General features: G+C 44.1%; 1 protein-coding gene across 1 annotated transcript; it reads left to right on the forward strand.

Moving 5' to 3' along the window:
- Positions 1 to 1,035: 1,035 nt before the first annotated feature.
- LOC120057257 (fermitin family homolog 3-like) lies at positions 1,036 to 18,292 on the forward strand. The gene is made up of 14 exons (XM_039005804.1): positions 1,036 to 2,824; positions 3,100 to 3,333; positions 8,806 to 8,922; positions 9,056 to 9,218; positions 9,346 to 9,448; positions 9,567 to 9,674; positions 9,777 to 9,911; positions 10,145 to 10,194; positions 10,601 to 10,725; positions 10,955 to 11,061; positions 11,309 to 11,524; positions 11,626 to 11,750; positions 12,588 to 12,729; positions 16,970 to 18,292. Exons 1-14 carry the CDS (start codon positions 2,701 to 2,703, stop codon positions 17,147 to 17,149), a joined length of 1,929 nt encoding a protein of 642 aa, XP_038861732.1. The 5' UTR covers positions 1,036 to 2,700; the 3' UTR covers positions 17,150 to 18,292.
- Positions 18,293 to 20,274: the final 1,982 nt, after the last annotated feature.

The raw sequence follows: 20,274 nt of genomic DNA on the forward strand, positions 1-20,274 counted from the left end.
CTGCTCATCTGCTTGAATGTGCCTTAGGCATGCTGCAAGGAGGCATGAGGACTGCAGATGTGGCCAGGGCAATAAATTGCCATGTCTGTACTGTGAGACGCCTAAGACAGCACTTCAGGGAGACAGGACGGACAGCTGATCGTCATCGCAGTGGCAGACCACGTGTAACACCTGCACAGGATTGGTACATCCGAACATCACACCTGCGGGACAGGTACAGGATGGCAACAATAACTGCCCAAGTTACACCAGGAACACACAATCCCTCCATCAGTGCTCAGACTGTCCGCAATAGGCTGAGAGAGGCTGGACTAAGGGCTTGTATGCCTGTTGTAAGGCAGGTCCTAACCAGACATCACCGGCAACAACGTTGCCTATGGGCACAAACCCACCGTCGCTGGACCAGACAGGACTGGCAAAAAGTGCTCTTTACTGGTGTGTCGCGGTTTTGTCTCACCAGGGGGTGATGGTCAGATTTGTGTTAATCATCGACGGAATGATTGTTACACCGAGGCCTGTACTCTGGAGCATGATCGATTTGGAGGTGGAGGGTCAGTCATGGTCTGGGGCGGTGTGTCAGCATCATCGGACTGAGCTTGTTGTCATTGCAGGCAATCTCAACTCTGTGCGTTACATGACCCTCCAGCATGACCATGCCACCAGCCATACTGCTCGTTCTGTGCGTGATTTCCTGCAAGACAGGAATGTCAGTGTTCTGCCATGGCCAGCGAAGAACCCGGATCTCAATCCCATTGAGCACGTCTGGGACCTATTGGATCGGAGGGTGAGGGCTAGGGCCATTCCCCCCAGAAATGTCCGGGAACTTGCAGGTGCCTTGGTGGAAGAGTGGGGTAGCATCTCACAGCAAGAACTGACAAATCTGGCGCAGTCCATGAGGAGGAGATGCACTGCAGAACTTAATGCAGCTGGTGGCCACACCAGATACTATTACTTTTGATTTTGACCCCTCACGGGCACATTATTCCATTTCTGTTAGTCACATGTCTATGAAACTTGTTCAGTTTATGTCTCAGTTGTTGAAATCTTGTTATGTTCATACAAATATTTACACATGTTAAGTTTGCTGAAAATAAACGCAGTTGACAGTGAGAGGACGTTTCTTTTTATGCTGAGTTTATTTCTATATTGATCTGTGTCTGTGGTTATGCATCCTTCTGCTTCTATTTTCTTCCTTTCCAAACTGGGAAAACCCTTCAAGCATGTTCCACTTTTGCTAATCAGCATGGCTTTGCATACTGCTTGGTTAAAGAAAAGTTAATGTACTTTCTAAATGTACGAAAAGTATTTCCCTACAAACCTTGCATCTCATGATTAACCTGTAATTGACCACTAGAGGGTCTTCCTCACAAGCCCTCAGGAGTGTCTAAACTCCACCGACCCATTAACAGACTACGTTAGTGATGCACTAGAGCTTTGGTATCATTTTTGCCAGTAGTTTTGTAAGTAGTGCTCGAGTCAAAAACGTGTCCCTGAACATTGTGTACTACGCCATCCATTTTGTATGATATGTTACGTCCTGCATAGAATATGTTACAAATTCCAATTCGTACAATATTTTAAATGTATAAGCGCTTAAGATCCTGGATTGCATCTTTAACTATCCATTATTTTTTTTTTATTAATTTTTATTGTAGAATATTTTTTTTTAGATGGCAACTAATCAAGTTGTTCTTATAACTATCCCAATACCAATATGTGTTTACACATATGGAAAATTATTCTTGCATGTTTGTCAATACAATAGTTGCTCAGCAACAGTATCTGATAACTCCCCCTTTAAAACAAGCACCTACAGCCCTGATGTTATGTGAAAGAGGAACAGTCCTCCATCTCTTGACATTTACACAGGATAAGACCGCAGACACTAAGACCGAGAGGGAGATAGACAGGAGGAAGTGACTGAGATATTTCACAAGCTGCAAAGACCACCAAACAGTGGTAGAGACTGAGGGCACCTGGTGTTTGACTCTAAAGAACATTTTGTTTGCGACTACAACTAGGTAAGGGAACAACAATGTCCTCCCAGGGCAGAGACTATAGAGACACTGATAGAGATACTCTATGAAAATGGAGACAGACAGGGTGATGTTGAGGCACAGAACAGAACTAGAATTGCCCAAACTGAATAGTGGCTTACTGGGGTAACGTTTTATTATTCCTATGATAATCTAACAGTCCAATTGGTCTTGTCCTAAAAGGAGGGGCAGATATAAAAGCTTGGATAGGGGGTATTGGGGTTATTGAACAGATGACTATGAAAGGGCTCATTAATTTACAGGAAGTAATATGATCTTGGTCTTATTATAATGTGTTGGTGGAGTACAATATTACAATATATTTTAATGTGGGGAATGGCCAAGACTAGGGTCGGCCTAATATTTGACCTGTAGTTTGATTCAGGGCATTACCATGTTCCCCAGATTTGTCTGTTTATAAATAACCGTACACTATCAGAGTTCAGCATTTTACTTTCCCCCAAAAGTATGAATTTTTGCTTTAATTGAAAAATGTGTTAATGTGTGTTACTATCTTAAATGTGGCATAACCCGATGGTTGTATTACCACTTTGCAGTACAGCGTCTTCAAACGAGAGTTTATTGTTAAAGCCATGATGTAGCATCACTTATCACAATTAATACCAATAATAAAAGATGAGTGATATATTTTCCCTCTGTAAGTATGGCTGCTTGGGATCTGTCTGTGACAGTGGAGGAGCTTGGCCCAGAGGCCACACCCTTCAAAGTTAGCGTGACCTCAGACCTGCACATTGGTGGTGTCGTACTCAGAATTGTGGAGAAGACACGTGAGTTCCCTACCAACGTACACTTCAACGTCCATCTTGGGACTATATTTAAGATACAGTATATTTTTAGATTGTATATGAGTATCTATTTTGTAATTTCTCAGGGTTGTTGATATCTTAATCGTGGGGTGTAGTAAGTTATTATAGACACGTACTCCACAATATCTGTAAATCAGAACATGAATATTGATTTCAAAACAAGATTCAAAGTATCTATGAGACACACCATAGATGTGTTAATATAAATCACCGACAGACTCCTCTGTCCACCCCAGAGATAAAGAAGGACTGGTCAGACCATGCCCTGTGGTGGGAGCAGAAGCAGCAGTGGCTGCTCCAACTATCCTGGACCCTTGAGAAGTATGAGATCCATGCCGATGCTCGCCTGAGCCTCACCCCCCAGCACAAGCCCCTGAAACTGGGCCTACCCAACGGGACCACTCTGAGGCTTCAGGCCTGCTTCTCTCGTCCAGTCTTCCAAACTGTTATGGGGGTCTGTCGTCTGCTGAGTAAGTACATGTATGAGAAGTTCCTACCTAAATAAAAGTAAGAAGTTATTGTTGCAGATATTATTGTAATTGGAACACATAAAAGCGGAGCATTATCTACAGTAACAAACATAACACAACATCAGGTACAATAACTAAATTCCCCTGTTACACTTGGGCGCATCAATTAAGATTACATGGGTACTATCCTATGGAACCGCTGGTGGAAATTAAGGACAGAAACAACACAATAGAATAGGGGCTACATTAAGTTCTCAGCAGAGAGGTTACTCTCAAAGTAGTCGAGGAATGGCTGCCAGACCTTATAAAACTAACTTTTGAGTGGAGCCACGGGTGAAATATTTTAGCTTTGAGATGGGCCATAACATTCCATAACCCAGTGAGCTTGTGATGGCTGGGTATCGGACTTCCAATTAAAAACAATAAGGCATAAAAATGGTGGTAAAATCAACGATGTATATAAACCCTGGATTGCTGATGCTATGTATTGGCCAATTAGTTACATATAAAACATTCTGGTAAATGTTTTTATACACTGAACACAAATATAAAGGCAACGTGTAACAATTTAAAAGACTTTACTGAGTTACAGTTCATATAAGGAAATCAGTCCATTAAAATAAATTCAATAGGCACTAATCTACTGTGTGGATTTCACATTTCTGGGAATACAGATATGCATCAAATAGTCACAGATACCTTAAAAAAATGGCTTCAATGGCTTTGTGCTGGATAGTTGCTGGATATTGGCGGGAACAGGAACACGCTGTCGTATACATCTATCCAGAGCATCCCATACATGATCAATGGATAACATGTCTGAGTAAGCAGGCCATGAAAAAACTGGGCCGTTTTCATCTTCCAGGAATTGTGCACAGATTCTCATGACATGGGGCTGTGCATTATCATGCTGAAACGTGAGGTGATGGCGGCAGATGAATGACACGACAATGGGCCTCAGGATCTCGTCAAGGTATCTCTGTGCATTCAAATTGCCATTGATAAAATGTAATTGTGTTTGTCTGTAGCTTATGCCTGCCCATATCATAACCCCACCTCCACCATGGGGCACTCTGTTTACAATGTTGACATCAGCAAACCGCACGCCCACATGACACCATCTGTCCGGTACAGTTGAAACCGGGATTCATACTTGAAGAGCACACTTCTCCACCATGCCAGTGGTCATCGTAGGTGAGCATTTGTCCACTGAAGTTGGTTACATTGCCGAAATTCGGTCAGGTCAAGACCCTGGGTAGGATGACGAGCACGCAGATGAGCTTCCCTGAGACGGTTTATGACAGTTTGTGCAGAAATACTTTGGTTGTGCAAACCCACAGTTTCATCAGCTGTCCGGGTGATTGGTCTCAGACCATCCCACAGGTGAAGAAGCCGCATGTGGAGGTGCTGGGCTGGCGTGGTTACACGTGGTCTGCGGTTGTGAGGCCGGTTGGACGTACTGCCAAATTTGCTGTTTAATCAGCTTCTTAATATGCCACTCCTGTCAGATGAATGGCTTGTCTTGGCAAAGGAAAAATACTCACTAACCGGGATGTAAACGAATTTGTTCACAAAATCCAAGCAAAATAAGGTTTTTGAGCATATGGAACATTTCTGGTATCTTTTATTTCAGCACATTAAACATGGGACCAACACTTTACATGTTGCGTTTATATTTTTAGCTCACATAATATAATTTGTATGTTTTTTCATGTATTGTGCCAAGATGGAGGCGCGGTGGCTTCAAACCAGCGCTGTCAGCGCTGTCTGTCAGAAATCTAGTGTATATATAAAACATTGGGTAAAATAGACACAATAAAAATGAACATTCTTCCACATGTTTTTTTATTTTATTTAACCAGGTAGGCCAGTTGAGAACAAGTTCTCATTTACAACTGCGACCTGGCCAAGATGAAGCAAAGCAGTGCAATTAAAAACAACAACACAGAGTTTCACATAAACAAACGTACAGTCAATAACACAATGGAAAAATCTATGTACAGTGTGTGCAAATGTAGAAGAGTAGGGAGGTAAGGCAACAAATAGACCATAGAGGCAAAATAATTACAATTTAGTATTAACACTGGAGTGATAGATGTGCAGATGATGATGTGCAAGTAGAGATTCTGGGGTGCAAAAGAGCAAGAGGATAAATAGCAATATTGGGATGAGGTAGTTGGATGGGCTATTTACAGATTGGCTGTGTACAGGTGCAGTGATCGGTAAGCTGCTCTGACAGCTGATGCTTAAAGTTAGAGAGGGAGATATAAGACTCCAGCTTCAGTGATTTTTGCAATTCGTTCCAGTCATTGGCAGCAGAAAACTGTAAGGAAAGGCGGCCAAAGTAAGTGTTGGCTTTGGGGATGACCAGTGAAATATACCTGCTGGAGCGCGTGCTACAGGTTGGTGTTGCTATGGTGACCAGTGAGCTGCGGGGCTTTACCTAGCAAAGACTTATAGATGACCTGGAGCCAGTGGGTTTGTCGACGAATATGTAGTGAGGGCCAGCCAACGAGACCATACAGGTCGCAGTGGTGGGTAGTATATGGTGCTTTGGTGACAAAACGGATGTCACTGTTATAGACTACATCCAGTGTTGGAGGCTATTTTGTAAATGACATCACCGAAGTCAAGGATCGGTAGGATAGTCAGTTTTACGAGGGTATGTTTGGCAGCATGAGTGAAGGAGGCTTTGCTGTGAAATAGGAAGCTGATTCTAGATTTAATTTTGGATTGGAGATGCTTAATGTGAGTCTGGAAGGAGAGTTTACAGTCTTACCGGATACCTAGGTATTTGTAGTTGTCCACATATTCTAAGTCAGAACCGTCCAGAGTAGTGTTGCTAGTCGGGCGGGCGTGTGCGGGCAGCAATCGGTTGAAGAGCATGTATTTAGTTTTACTAGCATTTAAAAGCAGTTGGAGGCCACGGAAGGAGTGTTGTATGGCATTGAAGCTTTGTTAACAGTGTCCAAAGAAGGGCCAGATGTATACAGAATGGTGTCGTCTGCGTAGAGTTGGATCAGAGAATCACCAACAGCAAGAGCGACATCATTGATATATACAGAGAAAAGAGTCAGCCTGAGAATTGAACCCTGTGGCACCCCATAGAGACTGCAAGAGGTCCAGACAACAGACCCTCCGATTTGACACACTGAACTCTATCTGAGATGTAGTTGGTGAACCAGGCGAGGCAGTCATTTGAAAAGCCAAGGCTATTGAGTCTGTGATAGAATACGGTGATTGACAGAGTCGAAAGCCTTGGCCAGGTCGCTGAAGACGGCTGCACAGTACTGTCTTTTATCGATGGCGGTTATGATATCCTTTAGGACCTTGAGCGTGGCTGAGGTGCACCAATGACCAGCTCGGAAACCAGATTGCATAGTGGAGAATGTACGGTGGGATTCGAAATGGTCGGTGATCTGTTTGTTAACTTGGCTTTCGAAGATTTTAGAAAGGCAGGGCAGGATGAATATAGGTCTATAACAGTTTGGGTCTAGAGTGTCTCCCCTTTGAAGAGGGGGATGACCGCGGCAGCTTTCCAATCTTTGGGGATCTCAGACGATACGAGAGGTTGAACAGGCTAGTAATAACGGTTGCAACAATTTCGGTGAATCATTTTAGAACGAGAGGGTCCAGATTGTCTAGCCCAGCTATAACATACCTCCTCAGTGTAATCCCTCTCTCCTTTTCGGGAGAATGGTTCAAGAAGTTCATTACTTTTTTCAGGAAGTTTCTCTGGAGAGAGAAACAAACCCCCTTGAGTCAGCCAATCAAAATGATCAATGGACAGAAATAGAGGTGGCCTGGGCCTTCCTGATATTCAGAAAAACGATTTGGTATTTAATGCAAGGTACACTCTTAAATGGGCTTATAACAACGATCCCACTCCTTGGGAGGTCATAAAACAAGAGGTCTTTGACATTAACATATGTTCGTTGTCTCTTCGGGCCCTGTGGTACAATCCAAAATACTGGGAAGGGATAAAGAATCCCATTTTAAAATGTTCCTGTGAGATTGCTTCCAATTTGCATACAACTTTGAGCTTTGTTGGAAGCATTCATCCCAAGCCCCTCTTTGGTAAAATGGGGGTGTATTGAATAATGGAAAACCTTGTGGTAAATAGAGAATGGGAAGCTAAATGTATTTCCATGGTCTCTGATTTGTTTGATGACAACAATATGGGATCATTTGAACAAATCAGAAATGAATAAAATTTTCCCAATAAAGACTTCCTACTCTACTTACAAATAAGGTCACATTTTTCTAAACATGTGGGAGAGAAGATCTCCAAAGTCTACTGAATTAGAAAACTGAAATGTTTAAGTACAATAGACACTTAGCCAGTCAACTTTATAAACTCCTTACTAACTCCAGATCTTGTGTATGCCACGTGTAGAATTGTGCTGGGGCAAGGATTTAGGTGTCCACCTTTCTTCTGAAACATGGGAACGTATCTGGGAAAAAATTATGTTTTGAAAATTGTATCCATTTCAAATGTCTGTATAGAGAGTATATCTGACCACTAGGAAATTGAACCTCATGCAACCTTCTGTGTCTGACAAATGTTGGCACTGTAGTGGGGGCAATGGACAATTTATACACATGGTCTGGAAATGCCCTAAATTAATTCGATATTGGTCCTAAGAATTGAAATAAGTTTTAGTCATTACCAGTATACAGGTATACAGTGCATTTGGAAAGTATTCAGATCCCTTGACTTTTTCCACATTTTGTTACGTTTACAGTTTTATCCCCTTGATGATTACAAAGCGAAAACAGGTTTTCAGAAATTTTTGCCAATATATTAAAAATAAAAAACAGAAATACCTCATTTACATAAGTATTCAGACCCTTTACTCAGTACTTTGTTGAAGCACCTTTGGCAGCGATTACAGCCTCGAGTCTTATAGGGTATGACGCTACAAGCTTGACACAACGGTATTTGGGGAGTTACTCCCATTCTTCTCTGCAGACTATGGAATAAGGCTGAAACGTAACAAAATGTGGAAAAAGTCAAGGGGTCTGAATATTTTCCAAAATGCACTGTATCTGGAAACAATCTGGCATGTATACTCCTGCTAAAGTGTAGGCAATGAAATACTTTAAACTGTAGTAACACATGTCTAATGCAGATAGAGGATGAGTGTATCCTGTCAATTGCAGAATGCCAGGTGATATCAGAAATCTCACCTCCAATGAATGCTTTACATGGTCAAGAGTGGGGCATATCATATTCTGAATAATGTCTTACACCATAGAAAGACTGTATGTCCCTTTACATACGGATCCAGGTTCAAACATTCATCAAGCCAGCTGGTGATTGGGAGAGATGGGAAAGAGGGGAAATCTTTTTTGTAAAGTTGCGATTCTGCAGGTACCTGAAGAAGTGCGTCTGGGCTATACCGTGCTCTCTAACTAGAGGTTCATTGTTGCAGGTGTTAATCAGTATCCCCTCACACTGCTTCTTCTCAGACATGCGTCACCCAGAGGAGCTGTCGTTGTTACGGCCAGTGGAGGAGAAGAAAAAGAAGAAAGACACAGAGGAGGAAGTAGTAGTATATGATCTAACAAGCCTTCGGATCTCATCAGGTAGGTCCAGTGGAATTGGTGGTACACTTCAAATTTCAAAATGGATGGGCAACATTAAGTACAATAGCTTTCACTGTACAGTACATACCAAATATCATGTAACATATCCTAACTGCATGTGTAATAACGACAGGTCCAGCTCACACCCTGTCCAATGGCATGCCTGTGCACTTTGCTGACTCACCCCAGACTGAGGCTGTGTATAAGATGTTGTCTGTCAGCCTACCTGCTCCTGAGACTATCACCAAGACGCCCCGTCCCACCAGCCTTGTGGACAAGGCCCAAGTTCACAGCAGGTGAGTGTCTGTGTGTTCACAACACACATAGATATGTTTAGGTATGCGTATGTTACTCTGTGTATTGTTAGTGAAAAATAACGGTGTGTAATTCAATTAATTACATGTGTTTTATTGTGGACTTTAGATGGCTGGATTCGTCTCGTTCTCTGCTCCAACAGGGAGTGCAGGAGCATGACAGACTGCTGCTACGCTTCAAATACTACTGCTTCCATGACCTGCAGCCCAAGGTAGGCCTGCAACATGCTCTCTGAGGGGCTATCGATTATTTCCTTCTTCTACCTCATGGTGGCCATGAATTGTGCTATGTGTAATCGGTCACTTTATCTACCTTGTCTCCGTCTCCAGTATGATGCAGTCCGTCTGACCCAGATGTATGAGCAGGCTCGCTGGGCCATCTTGTTAGAGGATGTTGGCTGCACAGAGGAAGAGATGATGCTCTTTGCTGCCCTTCAGGTAAACAAACAAGAACTGTCCCCAAAGGTTATTCTCTGTCTATGACACATTGCTTCCCTTCTCTTTCACACTGTTATACGTTTGTGTGTGCGCTATCCTCAGCACCACATTGGTAAGGTGTCTCTGTCAGAGCCCCGGCTGATGACATCATGTCCTGCCATGGATGACCTTGACTCCGCCCTTCAGTGTTTGGAGGTGAAGATGGATGCAGAGGAGTGCAGTGCTGAAGACATGCTGGTTAGTCCCTCTGATTCTCCACCATACTGTAGCAGTCTGTAATGTGAAGATGGATGCAGAGGAGTGCAGTGCTGAAGACATGCTGGTTAGTCCCTCTGATTATCCACCATTCTGTAGCAGTCTGTAATGGTGATCAGGGCTGATTTGTAAGGAAGCAAAAAAAGTGACATGGAAAAAGTTGAATTGCAACCGCACATGACACAAAATAGACACAGGGTTTTATCTCTTCACAGGAAACAATGACGGTAGCACCAGAGCTGCATGACTACTTGAACATCTTCAGGTAAGATGGGTTGACAACATACATCACTGCTGGCTGGCTGGCTGAACGCCCTCTGACTCACATCCATCTTTCTGCCGGTGACCACCTTTTCCTGCCATGGATTTTAGATTGGATATCGATCACACAAGATATATGAGACTCTGATAGTCTGGATGAGTGTTTATAGACACACACACACACACACACACACACACACACACACACACACACACACACACACACACACACACACACACACACACACACACACACACACACACACACACACACACACAAGCAAACACACACTAACCGCCGCTACGGTTTTATTGACATGCTCACTCACACAGACATACAACTGCGTACCCTTTCCAATGTTGCTGAAAACCCTTAGCATTCTAGTTTGTTTCATCTCACTCTCTCCTAGACCAAAGAGACTGACACTAAAGGGCTATAAGCAGTTCTGGTTCACGTTCAACAACACATCCATCTCCTACTACAAGAGTAAAGAGGAGAGCCTCAAGGAGCCCATTCAGCAGATGAATCTCAAAGGTCAAATGTACTGACATTCACTGTGGTGAAAATGCCCACCCACATGCACATACTCTACATTCAGCCCACATTTTCACATAGAACCACAACCACACAAGTTGACACGAAGATGTGTAGTACATAGAGCATCAGAAAGGACATTCTAGATATAATGACGTTTCTTCACTGGTGACTTTAACAAGCCAAATGAGTCCAAACTGGTCCCATAAGGAAGTGCTGTGCTCCCCAGGCTGTGAGGTGGTCCCAGACGTTAGTGTGGCTGGTCAGAAGTTCTGCATCAGACTGCTGATTCCTGGGGCTCAGGGCATGAATGAGGTCTACCTACGCTGTGAGAATGTAAGGAACTCAACTCTCAGCTCACTCTGTTCGAAGCACTTTTCCTATAAGTAAAAAGCTATTCGAATTTGACCACTGGTTTGTGTACATGTATATAACATGTCGCAAAGAATAGACCCAACTGCTATAAGAACAGTTTCCTCTTCAGTGTCACCCTGACCCTACATATAAATGTGCTATATCCCACTATGCTATGCTATGGTTTCTTTCCATCTTTCCATATGTCCATTCCTCCCCCTTCCACTAGGAGCTGCAGTACAGCAGGTGGATGGCAGCTTGCCGTTTAGCCTCCAAGGGGAAGAGTCTAGCAGACAGCTCCTTCTCTAATGAGGTGCAGAATATCCAGTCCTTCCTGGACATGCAGCGAACCACCCCCGGGGTCAATGCTGCTCAGACTGATGACATCATCAACACACACGGCCTTGTATCCCCACGCTACCACAAAAAGTACAAGTCCAAACAGGTAAGAGTCATGTGATCTGGACGGAACTCGAATGTATGGTAAGAGAAGCAAACAATAAGATTCAGTCTCCAGTGATTCTAACCATTCCTCTGCTCGGTCAGCTAACTCCCCGCATCCTGGAAGCCTATCAGAATGTGGCCCAGCTCCCTCTAACAGATGCTCTCCTCAGGTTTCTTCAGATCTGGCAGGCTCTACCTGAGTTCGGGGTGTGTTATTTTGTGGTGAGGTGAGTACATGTCTTTTTGTCAAATAGTCAAATCAAATTGTATTTGTCACATGCGCAGAATACAACAGACCTTACAGTGAAATGCTTACTTACAAGCCTTTAACCAACAATGCTTTAAGAAGTTAAGAAAAAAATAAGTGTTTTGTAAAAAATAGATAAGTAGAAAATAGAAAATAAAAGTAACAAATAATTAAACAGCAGCAGTAAAATAACAAGCGAGGCTTTATACAGGGGGTACCAGTACAGAGTCAATGTGCAGGGGCACCGGTTAGGCGAGGTAATTGAGGTAATATGTACATGTAGGTAGAGTTAAAGTGACTATGCATAGATCATAAACAGAGAGTAGCAGCAGTGTAAAAGAGGGGTCTGGGTAGCCCTTTGATTAGCTATTCAGGAGTCTTATGGCTTGGGGGTAGAAGCTGTTAAGAAGCCTTTTGGACCTCGACTTGGCGCTCCGGTACCGCTTGCTGTGTGGTAGCAGAGAGAACAGTCTATGACTAGGGTGGCTGGAGTCTTTGACAATTTCTAGGGCTTGATATGACACTGCCTGATATAGAGGTCCTGGATGGCAGGAGGCTTGGTTCCAGTGATGTACTGGGCCGTACGCACTACTCTCGGTCGGAGGCCGAGCAGTTGCCATACCAGGCAGTGAAGCAGCCAGTCAGGATGCTCTCGATGGTGCAGCTGTAGAACCTTTTGAGGATCTGAGGATCCATGCCAAATCTTTTCAGTCTCCTGAGGGGGAATAGTTTACAGATATCTGCCCTGTCAACATAGCACTAAATCTGATCTCACTTGAAATTACCCAAATTCGACACATTTCCTGTATAAACACAGGTTTAAGGGATGCCGTAAAGATGAGGTCCTCGGCGTCACCAACAACCGTCTCATCCGCATTGACCTCGGCACCGGAGATGTGGTGAAGACGTGGAGATACAACATCATGAAGCAGTGGAATGTCAACTGGGATATCCAGCAGGTACACGTCTCATTTTTTACCTAATTATGTTTCTTCATGTATCTGTTACTTGGTCTGTATTATATCAAATATGTAATAATAATAATATTTCATTTGTAAAGTGAATTTCCCAGGCTCAATGCGCATAAGGTATAAAACAAAACACACAAAAATGAATGTGCAGGTAGAACATTCCAGAGCTGAGAGGCCACGTGAAGGCCCTGTCACCCATGCTGCACAGATTTGTGGACCGGTGTGACCAGGGCCTGGTTTCCCTATAGCGATGGAATTTAGGCTTAAGAGTATTTTAACAATGCAGCTTTCCTCTAACGGCCAAAGATGTAACACGTGTTACCCAAAACACCATGCAGAGAGGACGGTCAGTCGCTACGTGCATCATTAAGGCATGTGTCGATACTGATAGGATCGAAAGAAAAGCAGTGCTGCTCTCAGATCCGCTTTATCCATTTAAATCTTACCTTAATATTATTCCACAATACTGACGACGGATCAGCTCCTAGAGAGATATTATCACCTATGGCTGCAAATATTGAGGCGGCTTATTCTAATGCTTACCTTATAATAATGCCCTTAATCAAGATTTGGCACATCATTGCGTACGTTAGGCTACATATCATGAAATATATTGAGGCAAAAAGGGTAGGCCTTATCAAAGAGGTGGGGCTTTAGGAGAGACTGAAAGATAGTGATGGACTCATGGAGGGAGGGAGTTCCAGACCCTACCGAGTGCGCGTGTGGGTTGGTAGGGGAGATGAAGGTCTGAGAGGATCTTGTAATCAATGCGTTGGGAGACAGGGAACCAGTGAAGTTGACGGGAGAACATGGGTGATGTGCTGCCAGGACTGTGGGTGAGGAGTCGGGCTGCAGGGTTTTGAAGCATTTGGAGCTTATGGAGGGAGCTTGAGTTGATGCCGGAGAGTAGCGAATTGTAGTAGTCAAGACGGGAGGAGATGAATGCATGTATGAGGGTTTCAGGGGCAGGACGAGAGAGGGAGGACCTGACTTTGGCAATGTTGTGGAGGTGGAAGAATGAGGATTTGACAGTCTCTTATGTGGAGGTCAAAGGAGAGGGTGGATGACGCCAAGGTTGCGTGCGTGGAGGGAGGGAGAGACAATGGTGTCATCAATGATGAGGGTGAGGTTGCCAGCTTTGGTGAAGGTGGATTTGGTGCCTGTGAGGAGTTCCATTTTATCACTGTTGAGCTTGAGGAAGTTTTGTTGCATCTATGTTTTTATTGAAGAGAGGCAGGATTCAATGTGGGTTAGAGGTGGGTTGACAAGGACTCCCGAGTGGCACAGTGATCTAAGGCACTGCATCGCAGTGTTGCGGCGTCACTACAGCCTTGGGTTTGATCCCAGGGAGTGTCACAACCGGCCGTGACCAGGAGTCCCATAGGGTGGCGCACAATTGGACCAGCATCGTTCGGGTTAGGGGAGGGTTTGGCCGAGGGGGCTTTACTTGGCTCATTGCGCTCTAGCGACTCCTTGTGGCGAGCCGGGTGCCGGCAGGCTGACTTCGGTCGTCAGTTGAACAGTGTTTCAACTGGGTTAATCAAGCAGGTGTTTCCTCAACCTTTGTCTCTCCCGTGCCCGTTGGGGAGTTGCAGCAATGACACAAGATCCTAATTGGATATGACGAAATTGGAGAGAAAAAGGTGGTAAAAAAAGAAAGTAAAAAAAAAAGAAAAGTTGTGCCTCCCGGGTGGCGCAGCTAGCGCTGCGATGCAGTGCCCTAGACCACTGCGCCACCCGGAAGGCACAACTTTTATTTTTTTCACTTTCTTTTTTTACCACCTTTTTCTCTCCAATTTCGTCATATCCAATTAGGATCTTGTGTCATTGCTGCAACTCCCCAACGGGCACGGGAGAGGCAAAGGTTGAGGAAACACCAGAGACTCTGGGTTCGCGTCCAGGCTCTGTCGCAGCCGGCCACGGCCGGTCATAGGATGCCACCTTTCCAACAAGTCAGTTTGTCAAATTCCTGCTCTGCTAGAGCTGCCCCGGTCAACTGTAAGTGCTGTTATTGTGAGGTGGAAACGTCTAGGAGCAACAATGGCTCAGCTGCAAAGTGGTAAGCCACACAAGCTCACAGAACGGGACCGCCAAGTGCTGAAGAGCTTAGCTCATAAAAATCATCTGTCCTCGGTTGCAACACTCACTACCGAGTTCCAAACTGTTTCTGGAAGCAACGTCAGCACAATAACTGTTCGTCGGAAACTTCATGAAATGGTGTTCCATGGCTGAGCAGCCGCACACAAGCCTAAGATCACCATGCGCAATCCCAAGCATCGGCTGGAGTGGTGTAAAGCTCGCCGCCATTGGTCTCTGGAGCAGTGGAAACACGTTCTCTGGAGTGATGAATCACGCTTCACCATCTGGCAGTCCGACGGACAAATCTGGGTTTGGCGGCTGCCAGGAGAACGCTACCTGCCCAAATGAATAGTGCCAACTGTAAAGTTTAGTGGAGGAGGAATAATGGTCTGGGGCTGTTTTTCATGATTCGGGCTAGGCCCCTTAGTTCCAGTGAAGAGACACAATAACACTACAGCATATAATGACATTCTAGATGATTCTGTGCTTCCAACTTTGTGGCAACAGTTTCACGAAGGCCCTTTCCTGTTTCAGCATGACAATACTCCCCTGCACAAAGCGAGGTCCATACAGAAATGGTTTGTCGAGATCAGTGTGGAAGAACTTCACTGGCCTTCACAGAGCCATGACCTCAACCCATCGAACACCTTTGGGTTGAATTGGAACGCCAACTGCGAGCCAGGCCTAATCGGCCAACATCAGTGCCCGATCTCACTAATGCTCCCCACAGCAATGTTCCAACATCTAGTGGAAGGCCTTCCCAGAAGAGTGAAGGCTGTAATAGCAGCAAATGGGGGACCAACTCCATATTTTAATGCCCATGATTTTGGAATGAGATTTTCGATGAGCAGGTGTCCACATACTTTTCGTAATGTAGAGTATTTTTGTGTGTCATCTGCATAAATATTAAAGTTTCATCCAAATCTTCGGATTAGTATACCAAGTGCTAGCATGTATATAGAGAACAAGAGTGTCCCCCAGAACAGAGCCCTGTGGAACCCCTTGAGTGACTGTGGCAGGGTTGGATTTATAATTACCAAGAGTCACAAATTCTTGTCTGTCAGTCAGTTTTACCCAGAAGTAAAAGGATGCTAGTGTCTCCATCATCAGCTGCCATCAACAAGCTATTTGTTACTTTTACCAGGGCTGTCTTTGTTCTCTGCCATGCACAGAAGCCGGGCTGGAAGGGTTCATGCAGATTGTTGGTTGAAAGGTAGTTATGTAGCTGTATTGAGACCACACGTTCAAGGACCTTTGATAGAAATGGCAAGTTGGAAATTGGTATGTAATTGCTTAGGGTGTTGGCGTCCAGTCCAGGTTTTTTCAATGTTAGTATAATGGAGGCAGTTTTCTGACAAGAATGAGGCTGGATTTTATGATTGCTGTTAGAATAGGGACCAAGGGGCAGATAGTTTAACTCATATTTTGGACAATTTCAGAGACAGATGTTGGGGTTGTCAATTAGAATTTGTTTAAACTGCAGCTGTGAGGCTCAGTATGAAGAAGAGGGGCAGGTCCTAATCAAGGTGTAGTTTGTACAGTGCAGTAGATGTCCTTGATTTTGTATTGGGGAAATTAAAGAAAACTGTTGCATTGCTCAATGGAGGGGGTAAAGGATCTGGGGTTTTAACTAATTTCTTTACAACAAAAAATCTGGGGTTCCACTCACCATTTGCAATGAGATTGGTATGTTATGACTTGTGTACAGTGTTCAGTGTCTCTGTGTATGCAGTCTGATGATATGCCAGGGCCTGGTCCAACTAATTATGACTTAAATGTTTATCTGAAGACCATTAAAGAGATACTTCAGGATTTTGGCAATGAAGCCCTTTATCTACTTCCCAGAGTCACTCGTGGATACCATTTTTATGCTTCTGCGTGCAGTTTGAAGGAAGTTGCTAACTAGCGTAAGCGCAATTGCAAACTAGCGTTAGCACAATGACTGGAAATCTATGTTAACTGCTTGCATGGTAGTAGATACCATATACTTCTAGTAATTGTGCTAACGCTAGTTAGCATTGGCTCGGAAAACTACCTCTAACTTCCTTCATACTGGATGCAGAGATAAAAATTTTATCCATGAGTTTATATGACTCTGGTGATGTAGAGAAAGGGCTTCATTGCCAAAATCCTCTATTCTTTATTCCAGGTGGCCATCGAGTTCAATGCTAATGTGAACATTGCCTTCAGCTGTGTGACTGCTACCTGCAAGATTGTGCACGAGTACATTGGGGGCTACATCTTTATGGCCACACGCACCAGAGAACAGACAGAGGTGTTGAACCAGGAGCTCTTTTACAAGCTGACTGGTGGCCATGAAGCCCTCTAAATATCCATGAGATGAACATCTGGATCTCTCTTTATGGTTTCATGATACTGTCATAGACAGCTAGCTGGTCTGACTAGCATGGTCTAGCTGGTTATGTTTGTTGTCCAGCATAGTCTAGCTGGTCTGACCAGCTTGGTCTAGCTGGTCATGCTTGTTGTCCAGCATAGTCTAGCTGGTCTGACCAGCATGGTCTAGCTGGTCTGACTAGCATGGTCTAGCTGGTTATGTTTGTTGTCCAGCATAGTCTAGCTGGTCTGACCAGCATGGTCTAGCTGGTCTGACCAGCATGGTCTAGCTGGTTATGCTTGTTGTCCAGCATGGTCTAGCTGGTCTGGCCAGCATGGTCTAGCTGGTTATGCTTGTTGTCCAGCATGGTCTAGCTGGTCAGACCAGCATGGTCTAGCTGGTTATGCTTGTTGTCCAGCATAGTCTAGCTGGTCTGACCAGCATGGTCTAGCTGGTTATGCTTGTTGTCCAGCATGGTCTAGCTGGTCTGACCAGCATGGTCTAGCTGGTCTGACCAGCATGGTCTAGCTGGTTATGCTTGTTGTCCAGCATAGTCTAGCTGGTCTGACCAGCATGGTCTAGCTGGTTATGCTTGTTGTCCAGCATGGTCTAGCTGGTCTGACCAGCATGGTCTAGCTGGTTATGCTTGTTGTCCAGCATAGTCTAGCTGGTCTGACCAGCATGGTCTAGCTGGTTATGCTTGTTGTCCAGCATGGTCTAGCTGGTCTGACCAGCATGGTCTAGCTGGTTATGCTTGTTATCCAGCATGGTCTAGCTGGTCTGACCAGCATGGTCTAGCTTGTTATCCTGGTTTACCAGCATAGTCTAGCTGATTACCCATATGGAAAATAATCATGAAAATCAAATAAGAATATTGTATGGCAGAAGAAGAGTATTTGTACCAATATCTAATAAGTTATCTAGGATCTGGTAAGATTTTGTATGTTTTTTCCTTTTCCTTACAGTGATGTACTTGTATATGTGTTATATGCCTTATATGACATACACTATTGAATACATGATTGTGGTGAATTTCCAACATAGATATGGTATGATATATTTGAGTAAAATATATTAATTATAACTCATCTATGAATATTATAAGGTGTATGCTCTACAAAATAAATGCTTTCCTTATGGGTTTCACATTGTTTTCTTTACAAGTCAACATATAAGAAAGACTGAAAATTACTATAAGAAAAATACAATATTTGTATATACATTTTCCAGTATGAGTTTCCATAGTTAAAGCTGGGCAGCACCTCCTATCCAGGGTTTTAACCAAGCCCAGCTTAGCTTTGATATTTGTCACTGACTACTACCAATGTGCTATTGTGAGAATGATAGTTGAGAGATCACCACTATCTAAATAGATTCACTGCTGCTATCAAAGTCATTCTTTCCCTTCCTCCTCCTCCTGCTTTCCCCCGTCCCCTTCCTCCTCCCCCTGCTTTCCCGTGTCCCCCTTCCTCCCCCTGCTCCTCCTCTTCTCCCCCTCCTGCTTTCCTCCTTCCTCCTTCCTCCACCTGCTCCTCCTCCCCCTCCTACTTTCCCCCATCCCACTTCCTCCTCCACCTGCTCCTCCTCTTCTCCCCCTCCTTCCTCCTCCTCTTCTCCCCATCCTGCTTTCCCCCGTCCCCTTCCTCCACCTGCTCCTCCTCCTCTTCTCCCCCTCCTTCCTCCTCATCCTCTTCTCCCCATCCTGCTTTCCCCCATCCCCTTCCTCCACCTGCTCCTCCTCCTCTCCTCCCCCTCCTTCCCACTCCTGCTCCTCCTCTTCTCCCCCTCCTTCTGCTTTCCCGCCTTTCTTCCTCCTGCTCCTCCTCGCGGCGGACTCTCCATCTTTCTTGAATTAGTGTGTCGTTGCGTGCGCTAGTGACGTCAGACAGTGGCATGCAAGTACTTTGAATGTCCCATATGTGAGACCTTAGAAGGTTAAATTAAAATGTCTCTTGTATGTTTTTTATAGAATACACTTCAAATGTATGTTATGTCTAAATGTTACCCACCCATATACTGTAATTCAGATATTACAAGAATCTCCTATGAATATTGTAAGTATATTTGCTGCCATATGTATTTCTTACAAGTTCCAGGTAGAACATATAAAATATTGTTAAATTCTTCTATATCTTTTCCATATGGTTATGCTGGTATGTCATTTATTGTCTTAAGTAATTCCTATTTTAGATGTCTTCAGCTGTGTGACTGCTACCTGCAAGATTGTGCACGTGTACATTGGGAGCTACATCTTCATTGCCACACGCACCAGAGAGCAGACAGAGGTGTTGAACCAGGAGCTCTTTTACAAGCTGACTGGTGGTCATGAAGCCCTCTAAATATCCATGGGATGAACATCTGGATCTCTCTTCATGGTTTCATGATACTGTCATAGACAGCTAGCTGGTGTGTCAATCTAAGTAACATAGACAGCTAGCTGGTGCGTCAATCTAAGTAACATAATAAAAACATCCCCATCAAAATCCTTCAGTTTAAGCTACAGATATCAGTTTTGCGTGGGCTGCGTCTCAATCCACCGCGGCCTCCTATGTCAGCCTTCCGCATCTGCGGTGGAAGGTGGCCGTGTGTCACGGGACTCGTCTGAAGGTAAGCCATACAGACAAATGGAGGTAGTTTTGTGTCCCAAAAAAATGTGGGTTAAATATGTGTTAAAAAAATATATATACAGTATATATATTTCCTGAGCATTCACAGATGTAGGAAAGACACTTCAAAAACGTATTCCCTATGATCATTTTTTTTTACTGTCTATTTTGCCATTTATGTATGTGTTATTCACCATTTATGTATGTGTTTCTATGGGCTATAGTAGCACAGACCAAATTCAATATTTCATCAAATAATTTAGTCATATTATTTTTGGAAACGTACATTTTTGGATACCCCCCCCCCCCCCTAGAGCTCTGACTTTTAAAGGTTAAACAATGTGATGCTGGTTTTTGCTGGTGGCCAGTTTATGCTGGTACACTGCAGAATCACCAGCATACCAGCATCAAAGTGTCTAAAACACAATGAAGGCTGGTCACCAGCAAAACCAGCACATGTTAGTTACCCAGCCTGGCCTCATAGACTAGACGTAACAAAGTAAATGAAAATCC

Source organism: Salvelinus namaycush, chromosome 12, assembly GCF_016432855.1.
Source record: "Salvelinus namaycush isolate Seneca chromosome 12, SaNama_1.0, whole genome shotgun sequence".
NCBI lineage: Eukaryota > Metazoa > Chordata > Actinopteri > Salmoniformes > Salmonidae > Salvelinus > Salvelinus namaycush.

What these genes read in the sequence shown, in the direction of transcription:
- LOC120057257 (XM_039005804.1), top strand. Translation starts at nt 2,701, where the DNA reads ATGGCTGCTTGGGATCTGTCTGTGACAGTGGAGGAGCTTGGCCCAGAG. An exon ending in TGCTCTTTGCTGCCCTTCAG is followed by an intron (nt 9,675 to 9,776) that starts GTAAACAAACAA and finishes CGCTATCCTCAG; the next exon opens with CACCACATTGGTAAGGTGTC. An exon ending in TCAGCAGATGAATCTCAAAG is followed by an intron (nt 10,726 to 10,954) that starts GTCAAATGTACT and finishes TGTGCTCCCCAG; the next exon opens with GCTGTGAGGTGGTCCCAGAC.